The sequence below is a fragment of the Phacochoerus africanus genome, chromosome 3 (assembly GCF_016906955.1).
Source record: "Phacochoerus africanus isolate WHEZ1 chromosome 3, ROS_Pafr_v1, whole genome shotgun sequence".
In the NCBI taxonomy this organism is placed as follows: domain Eukaryota; kingdom Metazoa; phylum Chordata; class Mammalia; order Artiodactyla; family Suidae; genus Phacochoerus; species Phacochoerus africanus.
The window spans coordinates 99,799,214-99,812,520 of NC_062546.1; the positions used below are offsets into that span (position 1 = coordinate 99,799,214).

Below are 13,307 nucleotides of genomic sequence, written 5' to 3' on the forward strand. Positions count from 1 at the left end.
TTTAGCTGTGGTTTGAGTCTCACAGAAAGTGTTGTGTGTTGTGTTGAAACGAACACTCTCCAACCACTCTACTGAAAACTGATTTAAAAATTTCAAGTATGTGACAATTTGATAATTCTTTACAGCTGCCTTACATCCCACATAGAACACAGATCATTTATTGTAAGCAAATGAGGAACAAATCAATAAAGCTGTGGGCACAGTCCCATTGGCTGTTGTTTGCCATCACCCAGCAGAAAGCACACAGCATCTGATAAACACAAGCATTAGTCTAGTGCAGAGTCTTCTCCCATAAAATGATGGAGAAAAAAACCCATGCCTGTTGTCTCATCAGCCCATTTATCATTTTTTGTGATAAATCTCTTTTGCTCTAGTTTACTGTTTAGTTAAATACCACTCACGGTTTTCTGCTCTGTGTTGCTAATTTAGACCTCTCATGGCCAGTTTTTCTTCATTTCTCCAAATGAACTGCATCTAATCTTTTGGTTCCATTTACTCAGTTGTCAGTTCAGGGTGTTTGGTGATAAATCACAGCACTTTCTTAGTGTATAATTTGTCACATTTTCTAAGGAGATGATTTCATCACATGGTGTGTTCTGCCCAGCTCCTGTCTGTTTGCGGGAACTCCCTTGCTGGGGCCATGGGCTGACATCCATGGGCCCCTGAGGTCCCTGGGCAGCACCACCCATGGCTCCTTCTGGCCTTGCTCAAGAGCTGGGTCTGCTCCCCACTTCCCCAGCCATATAGGACCTTGTAAGTGCTGGCTGCTATCCTATTACTGTGTCTGTCCTTGTCTTCTGGGGATATTTTTTTTTTTCTCAGACTCCATTGGAGAACTTTTAAAACATGAGTGCTATAGTACCCACTCAGAAGGCTCTCCTGGTCACCAGGGAACTGACCGAAGAGGCGGCCCTGCCCCAATCACCTGGGAGGCTTGCTCCACCGCATCCTGCATCCAGGCCCTCATCCAGCAACTCTCAAACCCTGGGATGCCCAGGGAACACAAGATGATGACAAATATAGTCTACCTTTTCCATTGAAACAGTTGGTTTACAATATTATATTAGTTTCAGGTGTACAGTACAGGGATTCGGTTATTTTTGCAGAATATTATTTTTATAAAGTAGTCGTTAGTGTGAATTAATATTTTTGATAAGTCCTTTTCTCTGATTCTTTGCAATATACCCTTATTTTCCTTGTTCACAGGAGAAATTGATTTGAAAAAGTGTATGTACCCAATAGTAGAATGCTTAGGTTGGCATGGGTTTTGTTTGTGAGTCTGTTTGTGCTCTCTGGATGCTGATGACAGGGGATGGTGTACCCCAAAGGAAGTAGGAGACACTTAGCTGATGACCAAAGAAGAAAGCTCTGACCAGGTTCAGGGCTCCCCATGAAACCAGTGCCACAGGGGTCAGGACAGGGAAGGAGCCATAGGTATTTTGCATGTTGAAATACAGAGATAACACTAAGCAATTTGATGTACTTAAATTTAGTCATTCTAAAGAAACGAGATAGACACATCTTAAAATAATTATTAAATACTCAAATTATTCATTGCACAAGTCATAATTTATCTTTAGCCATGAGTTTGGAAAGGTGAACCCCCCTCCCCACTTTCCTTTCAGCGAAGGTAGAAGTGCATGTCAGAAATTTCTTTTCCACTGGAAGGACTGACCCTCTTTCCCAGACAGATGAGAAAGATGTAAGCATTTTATGCAGTAAACAGATAGGCAACACATGAAAAAATGCTCAACATCACTAATTCTTAGAGAAATGCAAATCAAAACTACAATGACACTGGCACAACCACCTCACACTGGTCAGAATGGCCATCATGGAGTTCCCGTCCTGGCGCAGCAGAAACATATCTGACTAGGAACCATGTGGTTGTGGATTCGATCCCTGGCCTCACTCAGTGGGTTGGGGATCTGGTGTTGCCATGAGCTGTGGTGTAGGTCACAGACATGGCTCAGATCCTGTGTTGCTGTGGCTGTGGTGTAGGCTGGCAGCTACAGCTCCAATTGGACGCCTAGTCTGGGAACCTCCATATGCCGTGAGTGCAGTCCTAAAAAGCAAGGAACTAAAAAAATTAAAAAAAAAAAAAAAAGAATGGCCATCATTAGGAGTTCCCACTGTGGCTTATGGGAAAATGAATCTGACTTGTAGCCAGCAGCTACAGCTCCAATTCGACCCCTAGCCTGGGAAACTCCATATGCCTCAGTTGTGGCCCTGAAAAAAGACAAAAAAAAAAAAAAGAATGGCCATCATTAACAGATCAACAAATAAGAAATGCTGGAGAGGGTGTGGAGAAAGGGGAATACTCCTACACTATTGGTGGGAATGTAAATCGGTATAACCGCTATGGAAAACAGTACGGAGGTACATGAGAAAATAGAGAACTACCATATGATCCAGCAATCCCACTCCTGTGTATATATCCAGGAAAAAACATTCATTCAAAAGATACACAGACCCCTATGTTCATTGCAGCACTATTCACAGTAGTCAAGACATAGAACAACCTAAACATCCATCGACAGATGAATGGATTAAGAAGATGTAGTATATATAAACGGTGGAATACTACTCAGCCTCCAAAAAAGGACAAAATAATGCCATTTGCAGTAGCATGGATGCAACTAGAGATTCTTATACTAAGTGAAATAAGTTAGAAGGAGTAAGACAAAACCATTTGATATCATTTATAATAGGTGTAATTAAATATATATGGCACAAATGATCTTATCTACAAAACAGACAGATCATGGGCATGGAGAGCAGACTGTGGTTGCTGGGGGAAAGGGGAGGGAGTGGGATGGACTGGGAGTTTGGGGTTAGTAGATGCAAACTATTACATTTAGAATGGATAAGCAATGAGGTCCTACTGTCCAGCACAGGGAACTATATTCAGCCTCGTTGGTTAGAACATGATGGAAGAGATATGAAAAAAGTCAAAAGAATGTATAAGTATGACTGGGTCACTTTGCTGTATAGCAGAAATTGAAGGAATATTGTTAATCAAGTATACTTGAATAAAAATAAATAAATACATAAACAAATAGGCAAGAATGTATAAATAAATGCTTACAATTAAGGCAATCCTGATACAAATTACATTCCTCACAAGCTAGGCTGATTATCATACCTTTAAATTCAATGGCGAACCCCGACAAGCCCACAGAGGCATCACTTCGAAACGCCAGAAAAAGACTATTTCCACTACTCTCAATTCTTTCTGGAGCTTGAGAGCCCTGGAAACTTCCAATCAGGGGGCTGTTGGAATCTTCTCCTTCATAGATATGCAGGAAGTCATAGCTGGGCTCCATGTTGAAACTAAAAGAAAAGAATATTAATTAGGTTACGTATCTCATATGTGTTTCTCTTATTTTCCAATTATAAAGCCTCTGAGCGCATGCAGTGACTTTATTTGCTTTTATATAATAATCTTTAAAAATTAGGACACTCCAAAAAGTTAAATATAATAATATTCAAAATGTCAATAAATACAACAGATACTAATTATAACATATAATTAGTATTTTACACAACAACCATCATCAATACAGTACCACTTTGAAGATGTCTAAAAGAAAATGAATCCTTTTAACATAGTATCTTTTTTCCTGTAACCAAGTTGCTTGTAATGAAACACAGTTGGAAAGAAGTAGGTTCAGAAGGGACTGACTTTTATGTGACTATTTTCGGTTTAAAAATATATATCCTTGGTGTTACTGATGATGCTTAAAAATATTTTTGTTTGTTTTTACTTATAAAATTATAATGGCCCCTACTTGCTCAGGTAATTTGGCCAATACTAGCAGCATCTACGATGGTCCAAGGTGTGGGGAAGTCAACTCTTTCATGTTATTTCACCACCGTTGGATATTGTACTTTTTCTCTCCCTCTCTTCCTTCCTCCCTCTGGCTCTTCTCCTTTCCCTCACTCTATTTCCCTGCCTTTCTCTCTCCTCTAATGGTAATACCTTAATAATTCCTGAAGTCTAACAATTAAAGTCCAAAGCTCTCAGATGTGATGCAGTTTTACGTATCTCTGCCATTTATGATGGGAAGAACGGAGAGCATCTGGGAAGTTTAAAAACATACCTATTCTCAAGTAAAAGACTGAACCTGGTTCAGATGTCTAAGGTCTCAGTGGAATCAGAATAAACATATTCTCAAAGGTATTCATGGGATACATCCTGACTGGCCCTCCACCCATCCCTCATCCCTGAATCAGCGCCCCTGGGGTCTTTCACGTGGACCCACTCTGTGCTACTTCCACTTGCTCTCCTTTCCACTGGCAGCATATTTAATTGCAAGGCTGGAGAGAATCAGGAGTTTTTATAATCACCAACCCGGGCTGTTGTTTGAGTGGTTCTTGTCTATCTGGACTCAAATGATAAAACATGAACCCAAGGTCTCTCCTGGAGCTGCCCCTCTGTTCTGAATGCAAAAGTGGGGGCAGGCCAGGGAGGTGTGGGGGGCAACCACCAGTGTCAGTATGACACTCCCATCTGCATGGTCTCACCCTGGAGCCGCCCCTGTGTTCTGAATGCAATGGGGGCGGGGGGGGGGGGGAAACCAATGTTGGCAGCAGCATGGTGTTGCCCCATTTCATATCAAGGTGCCCCCACTCCCAAGTGAAGTCCTGAATAGGTTTATTTAAGGGACTGCTAAGAGGTTTCAGAGCCTCTTTACTTGACAAGTTCCCTGAAGACAGAAATGAGGAAGTGAAAGATTGGTGTGACTAAGGAGTGAATAAAGAGGCCAGCGGGACCTGCATCAACCCAACAGAATTTGACTATAGTAACAAGTTTGTTTGGACTAGCTTGCAAGGATGTTATGAGAGTCTGGTCAGGCTGCTTCCTCCATAATGGGCGTAACCAGTTATTACCAGTTTGTTCCAGCACAAACAAACCTTTCCTCTTGGATGGGCCATCTCATATGCTTGGGAGTCAGAAGCCACACTTAGAATTAGTGATGGTTCCGTTTGTTAAGTCCTGCCTTATTTCCACCCCGGCTAGCTGCACAGATCTACAAGTCCACTAATAGCCCACAGTCTGGCCACACTTTTAAACCAAATCCAAAGTGAGTTCCAACCTGTAAGTGGCATCACCCCAGGTCTACAGAGTGAGTGATAAATAAAACTCTCCTCCCCAAAGGCCCCTTAGTTCCAGGGGGACCTTGGAGCTCACATGTGCTCCAGGTCAAATCACTGTTTGTCTTTATTGTGAGTAATGCCGGGGGACCATGGGGCCCATCCCTCATTAAAGCACACCTGACAGGTTGCAGTCTTTAAACAGGGCCTGCTGGGCAGCCATGTCAACCATAGTCCCTTTGCTTGGCTCACTGAGCATGCATGTCCCAGCCAGTACTTCTGGTTCCCCTCCATCTACTAGGTGGATCCAGGACTAAGGTCCCAGCAAAACTCTCACCTGAGCACATGCCCAATGGCCTCATCTTAGAAGATGTCACAAGTGACACATGGTCAGCTAATGATTCCAAACTCTTAACAGTCGGAAGAAAAGTTGGAGATTCTCTAGGTCAACCTTTTTTTCGGGGGGTGGGGGGGAATCAAATTAAATGAAAACACTTCTTGTGTAAAAGTGCCTTATATTCTATCAGATAAACCTTGATAATGAGCCACTATGACACAGAGGGAGGTGGGAAACTCCTGCAAATTAGCCTCTGTGTTCTCTGAAAGGCTTTTCATTGTTAATTTACTTTTAACCTCCTGGTAGCAGAGATGTCCTCTGGCTTGAAGGGAGGCACTACAAGAATTCAGTAGGAACAAAAACCATAAAGATATCCAAAAATATAACCAGCAAACTTTTACAGCTTTTGTATAATAGCCGAGTGGCATAATAAAGCATTCATCATTTGGTAAATTTATAGCAGCGTGAGAAAATTCAGGAAATGATGGCTTATCAAACTACTTAAAATTCAGGATCACAGAGGTTTAAAATTACACTGACTCAGATCTCATCAGGAGGAGAAAGTGAAAGAAGATAATCACAACCAGGACCAGAATATTGATGTAAACATCTCAAAAGGAAACTTGTTCAATTGACAGATAAATAAATGTAATTATACCATTCTTCCTTGCGGAGCCAAGAGATTAATAGGGCATATATAGACTATCTCATCATTTAGTTCAAAAATCAAAATGTGAATTTAGTATAGATCTTGGGATTTGGAAAAATGTACCCATTGTATACCAGATAATAATATGGTTCTGTATAATTTATAGTATAATCATACGATATTATGATTTGAACTTTTATCATCTAGTTTAGCGGAAAGAAGTCAGCATTTTTTTTAAAAAGACTAATGGCTATTAATTCAGAGTATACAGCAAGCCGGTCTGGGAAACTTTTTTTTTCAGAGTTCCATCAAATCATGGCTATCCTAATGATAACAGCCGTGCTACCTTTGGGAATGTCAGACAAGACACACTGTGGAAATGAATTAGCTCTCATGCATTTTGAGAAATATGAGACACTGAAGAGAAATCATATTAAGTATATTTACGTCTGTCATGTTGTTGTTACTTTCCTTGAATAGTCTGTAAATTAAGTCCCTTCATGTGGAACCCACTGTGTACAAGACAGTACGTAAAAGTAATTCTTGCCACATCATGTGTGTCCTAACACAAATAGAGAGCCGAAAAGCAGAATTTGCAGCCTTACAGACACAAGACCTGGACCTCCCCGGCCATAGAACTGGAGACTCTGAAGCATAAACGAAGCATCTCAGGGGTGGCATTTACAGTCCTACCACAAAGAGGTATCCGAGAGGTGGCACCTTTTGAATATCAAGGCGATGACGAAGTCCGGGTTCACTTTTACCCTCCAGTCACACTCCCTCCCCGGTGGGTACGGCTGCGGGTAGTTGGGCGACAGGATGACGCCGGCCGGGCCTGTCAGGTTCCCTCCACATGCCGCTGTCCCAGGCAAGGGCGGTTTAGGAGAAAGAATGATGCTGGTTAGTGTGAGATGAGACAGAATAGGTTCACTCACCCAAGAGACTGCGTGCTGGGTTAATGAAACAATGACCCAGATGACCCGGGAGGTCTGTATATGTTGTATATGATCCTTAACAAATTTTATACAATGTCCCACTCCATTTTTAGGGAGGATTTTCCAACTGCTGACAAAGGAAATTGACTTCCTTTAACTTTAAACTTACCCAATTAAACTGAACAGATATACTGGATTCCCTGCACACCCGTAATGCACACTATACACATACATGTTAAAAAGGAAAAAAACTTGGATAGGGAAAAAAATCCTCATGAACATCATTTAATGGTCATGTCAATTCTTTGGTTATTTCTTTCTTATTTTAGAAAGTTCACTTCAGTGGTAAAACAACCACCGACCTTCTGTCACTCTTGTATCCCTGAAGTTTCTGATCCTAATATGTATGAAGGAAATGTTTATGAATGAATGAATGTGTGTGTTGAAGGAATGAATGATTGTCACGTATTTCTCACAGTTGTGATACACTAGGGTTTGGGATAGTGTCTCACAGTTCAAAATGACAAAACTAACAGATAACCAAGGAGAGGCTGAGCAGGAATATTAACCCCAAAATATATCATTTTATCACACTGCTTAGTTTGGTATTATCAGGGAGAAGCATTTTAGATGATAATAATGAATTTAGTTTGTTTCTGCAGTCATTAGTTTTTCATCACATGTGTTTTCATTGATATCAATAAGGTAACAGTTACGTAGGTTGTTGTTGGTAACAGGCAAGACAGGCTCCGTTTTTGAACCTGAAGATGTTTGGGACTGCTTCATTATTAGATGAGATTTCTGTTAAAGCTTCCATGCAGTTGGAAGGTATTAAAACACTGACGAATTCACACCATATACTAATTTTAGACACATGCCTTAATATGGTAGTTTTAAGGTCTTTCATATCAAATACTTTGGTCTATCACCAAGTTGTTCTTAAAAGAAAAAAAAAAATTTACCCTGATTAAATTATACTCTTCCCTCTAAACTGCATATCTTTTTTACTTCATTGATCATATACATATTTAGGGGGAAAATAAGCAGAAAAGGAAATATCCTGATTGTTATTTTATAAACACACACAAAGACTTTTTTGTAAGTAAGATGAAAGGACATGCTGTATAATTTTCTGAGACTGATGTGTCTTTACTCAAACATTCCTGAAAATTTAACTTTCCCTAAGAAAAAATATCCCAAGACTTTTTGTTATAACTTCAATCTCATTAAATCAAAGGCGAACTCTGAATAATATTGCAGGAAATATTTTTAATAAATTCTTACAGATGTACTCGCAAGAGCAAGATGATGTAATATTCTCAAAAATGATGAAAACCATGTTTCCCCTAGTAAGCAGTTTTATTTTCAGAAAGGATGTGGAAACAATGGTCCAAGCAGCTCTCACAGGACGCAGCTTCCCCAGAATGGAGTGGATGCCGACAGCCAGGAGCGCACGAAGCGTGGACAAAAGAAGGAGTGGTGCTGAGTTGGGAAGAGGTAACTGTGGGCCTGAGAGATGCTACTGAATGTAGGTTTTAAAAGAAGAAACATGATAGATTTGGGGCACTGGATGTGAGGGTACCACCAGCAGGAGGGGTTCAGCAATGAGATCCAAATATTAATTTAAAAGAAACAAAGGTCCTCCTGGTCCCAGGAGGCATTTTCAAATGAGGTCATTTGAAGGCTTAGAGCGGAATTAAGTAGGACCCTCTTGCTGTGTCGGTTCTGTCTTTGGGTGGGGAATTCTTCATTTTAGCTTCATCAGGTTTTAATTTGAAAGCCTACAAAAATAACTTGGATAGGGTTAGAATTTAGCATGAGGTGCAGTTCAGATTCTGGGAATTCTCCAGAGGGAAGGGACATAGAGACAAAGTCCACAAACTCATAGCAACCCCAGCCCCTTATCAGAAACCCTTAGGGTTGCCCCCTCCTCACAGGTCTGGTAACACCTTCATCATTAAAGGCTGCAGTAGGGCTCTGTAACTAGACACAGCAGTATTTCCACAGTAAACATTTCAGTGTTCATGCTGTTAAACAAGATGGATAGCCTCAGAACAGCTACCCTGTAGATCAGGACAGAGTGTTGCTACCAAAATGAGTTTCTGCAAACTTGGAAGGCATTTCTGCTTTTCAGAGCTCTTTTGAATTTGAACTTGGACAAAAGGTATTGCATATTGAGGGTCACATGAGAAAATGGTAACTGTGGAGATACTCAAGAGGCACTTGACTCAGAAAGCAGAGAGTGTCTTCTAGTCTGGAGATCAGACTTCTAAGACTCAGTTGAAAATTTCAGAAAGAGTTGCCTTCTGAATGAGAAAAATTGAGAAGAGAAAAATTGAGGCCTCCAAGCAAACCACAGGATTGGCAGCAAATGACAAGGTGGTGAAAATACGAGTAACATACAAACAAATGAGAGATTAAGAGATTTTATAAAAGGCAGAGAGAGAAAGAAAGAACAGCAAATAGGAAGGAAACTTATACTAAGAATAAGTAAAAAGGAAATGATCCAGGCAAACAGGAAAGTGCAAATTTAAGGGGCAAATAAGAATATGAAATTGAAAACAGTTCAACCTCACTATTAATTTAAAATGCCAATTAAAACACCAAGGAATCTTCATGCTAAATAAAGTCAGACAGTGAGACACCAACATCATATGCTATCACTTGCACGTGGAATCTAAAAAATAGGACACAATGAACTTCTTTGCAGAACAGATACTGACTCACAGACTTTGAAAAACTCATGGTTTCCAAAGAAGACAGGTTGGGAGGTGGGTGGATGGGCTGAGGGTTTGGGATAGCAATGCCATAAAATTAGGTTGTGATGATTGTTGTACAACTATAAATGTAATAAAATTCACTGAGTAATTTAAAAAATGAAGAAAAAATACCAGGGAATCTTCACTTCACGCCCATATTGTTATGAAGTTAAGAAATACAGTGTTTTTTTCTGAGTCAGGGAAAATAATTACGCATAACTGACGGTGATATAAATTGATTCAACTTTCTGAAAAAAGTCTTGAAAGATGTTTTGAAAACTCTAGAAATATGTAATTTTGTAGAAATATGTTCTTCATAAATAATCATGAATGTGTTTTGTAATAGTGTTCATTTCAGCAGTCTTTGTAGTAGAGAAAAGGCTGAAACACCTAACTCTGCAATAAGAAGGGATTAGTGGAATCTATATTGGTCAATATTGATCCAAATAGAGAGATACTGTGCAGGCATAAAAAATACAAAATAACACAAAAAGATAGTCGTGTACTGGAAAGTAAAAAGTGTAATTTATAAAATAATCATGCAGAACTGTCATTTAAAAACATTTAAAGGGGAGTTCCCATTGTGGCTCAGTGGTTAAGAACCCAACTAGTATCCATGAGGACTCGGATTCCATCCCTGGCCTCGCTCAGTGGTTTGAGGATCTGGCACTGCCGTGAGCTGTGGTCTAGGTCGAAGACATGGTTCAGATCCTGCGTTGCTATAGCTGTAGTGTAGGCTGGCAGCTACAGCTCTGATTTGACCCCTAGCCTGGGAACCTCCATATGCCGTGGGTATGGCCCTAAAGAGACCAAAAAAAATAAAAACATTTTAAGGAGTTCCTTCTGTGGCTCAGTGGTTAACAAAGCCGACTAGTAACCATGAGAATGAGGGTTTGATTCCTGGCCTCGCTCAGTGGGTTAAGGATCTGGCTTTGCAGTGAACTGTGGTGTAGGTTGCAGATGCAGCTCGGATCCCGAGTTCCTATGGCTGTGGTGTAGGCCAAGAGTTACAGCTCCGATTTGACCCCTAGTCTGGGACCCTCCGTATGCCGCGGGTGGTGTGGTCCTAAAAAAAAAAAAAGTATAGATTATATATACATACAATAATTATGAAGCTTACTTATACATGTTTATGTTTATAGTAGTTGCCTTCAGGTACAAAGATGAGAAGTTTTTTTCTTCCTGTCTTTTTTTTCTTAACTGTACCTTATAAAACTTCTGCAAAAACATATGTTTAACAAGAAAAAGCAATAAATACATAAATAAATGTAAAGTATCTTAAAAAAATCTCATCCGCAGAACAGAAATTAAATGAGCGCTGACAAGACACAGGTATCTTTAAAGAGGCATAATCTCATTTCTGGGGGAATAAAATATTTACAATGTAAGGAAAAGATAATGCTCACTTACTCCCAAGTATATACTTTCTATTTTTGTGTTACAAGAGACCTATGTGTGGGTTGTTCTGGTTGCCAACATAACTGATATTCATTTGCCTGCAAATGATTTTAGCTTAACGTTTGGAGCTGATATTCAAGACAGATCAAGTGCTTGGAGGCCTATTTTCTTTGCTGAGAACTGGTTTATCTAGCTGCTGATCAAAATTAGGTAATTAAGAGATGAACCAAAAAGAGATTATAGATTAGGTGGGAAGGTGGTCAGATTTTACAACAAAGTGTTTGATTATCAACAACGAAATTACATTCAAGAGATTAACTGGTAGTTGTATTGCTTTTTAACATAATCCTTCAGGAGCTTAAATTCACGAAAATTGGGGGGAAAAAATGTCTTTCCTAATTTAAAAATAGACCAATGGTTTAAAATAATGGTTGCATTTATAGGTAATTACTCCACTTTAAAAAAGAAACATGTAGGAATCTGGCACAGCTCCTGATGACTCAGCTTGAAATAAAATTCATGACAGTGCTCATAAGAGTCATGAAGTGTAAATGCAGCTCAAAATGTTAAATAAACATGGCGGCTCTCTGACAAGGCTGAACATGCTAATATGCAGAGTTATCAATTCTCATCTGTCTTCAGAAAACTGAAAACACTCTGTAATAGTTTGAGTTGCGTATTATAGCTCCACAGGACCACCGAGAATTCCTCCACTGCTGTGCATATGACAGTAAAAATCATTTTAAAGCACAAAATTCCCTCAAGGTCACTGGATACAAAATGGCCCATTAACTATGTGCATATCATTTCATTATCATTTCCTCTCTTTGCAGATTAATTCAATTTTGTATTTTTCAAACGCATTATAAGGAAGTACAAATTACACTGTGATGGTTCATTAAAATAATAAAGTTTAATAAAGTTTCTTTAAAAAATGAAGATGAAATACCACAAATAGGTATTTATGGTAAAACGTTTAATTAAATGAAGGGACAATCTACATGTAATTACTATTTTATATAAAAATACATACTGCCTTAGAAACATATTTGTGATAGACTATCTTGGATAGTGGTTTTTCAAAATAAAGTTTGCAACAACAATTGCTATTTATTTATTTATTTTGTCTTTTTAGGGCCACATCTGAGGCATATGGAGGTTCCCAGGCTAGGGGTCTAATCCGAGCTACAGCTGCCAGCCTACACCACAGCCACAGCAACGCCAGAGCCAAGGCTCATCTGCAACCCACACCACAGCTCACGGCAACATGGGATCTTTAACCCACTGAGTGAGGCTAGGTATCGAACCCGAAACCTCATGGTTCCTAGTCAGATTCATTTTCACTGCGCCATGACGGGAACTCCTGCTTTTTTAAAAATAAGGTCAAACTATAAAATTCTAGTAAATTTCAGAATGAAATCTCTCCATTTACCTTTATTTTGACATAAGCAGTATAACTTCTAGTTTTTAGGATTGTATTAAAAATGTACTGTTAATATAAAAAATCATCTAAAAAGAAAACATACTTTTTATTGAGTAGGTTTTGCCTAAGGGCATGTGTCTATATTAAAAATGAGAACAGTAATGTTAGGGTTATGAATTTTAAGACACTCAGAATTTTAAATTACAGTAATTTAATCTCGATTTTTGCAAGATTTGTTAAGGACAGAAAATGTTAGATAAATGTCAATTACTATACATTAAGTAAACTACCTCCTTTATTTCACCTAATAAAATAAAGTTTAAAGGTTTATAATAAAATCTCAATATAATCTCAGGGAACCAGAGGCATATAAGAAACTCTTGAGAATTATTTCTGAAGAAATCATACATTCACAGGGCAATTTTAATAACATTCATTGCTTCCTAAACATAAAATTTCTGTTTTCTGTTGCATACTACCTATGCACGTTGGAGGGTCTGGCTGCCAAAAGAACCGGTTATTCAGCTGCACACAGGTGATCTTGGCTTGCCCTTGAAGCTGGTACCCAGGGTCGCACTGGAAGGTAATGGTGTCCCCAGGCTCTCTGCTGTCTCCATAGCGGGTGCCGTTTTGAGGCATCCCTGGATCATTGCAGGTAGACGCGATGGATGCTGGAAAAGAGGGAGGACATCTGGTCAAAGGACTTCGA

General features: G+C 39.4%; 1 protein-coding gene across 1 annotated transcript in view; it reads right to left on the reverse strand.

The window, feature by feature from the left end:
- CSMD1 (CUB and Sushi multiple domains 1) overlaps positions 1 to 13,307 on the reverse strand; it is a 1,865,356-nt gene that overhangs the window by 221,678 nt on the left and 1,630,371 nt on the right. Inside the window, exons 27-29 of the mRNA XM_047772241.1 lie at positions 13,078 to 13,269; positions 6,804 to 6,942; positions 3,146 to 3,333 (exon numbers count right to left, since the gene is read on the reverse strand). Of these exons, the coding sequence (XP_047628197.1) occupies positions 3,146 to 3,333; positions 6,804 to 6,942; positions 13,078 to 13,269 (519 nt within the window). The remainder of the gene's footprint in view (positions 1 to 3,145; positions 3,334 to 6,803; positions 6,943 to 13,077; positions 13,270 to 13,307) is intronic.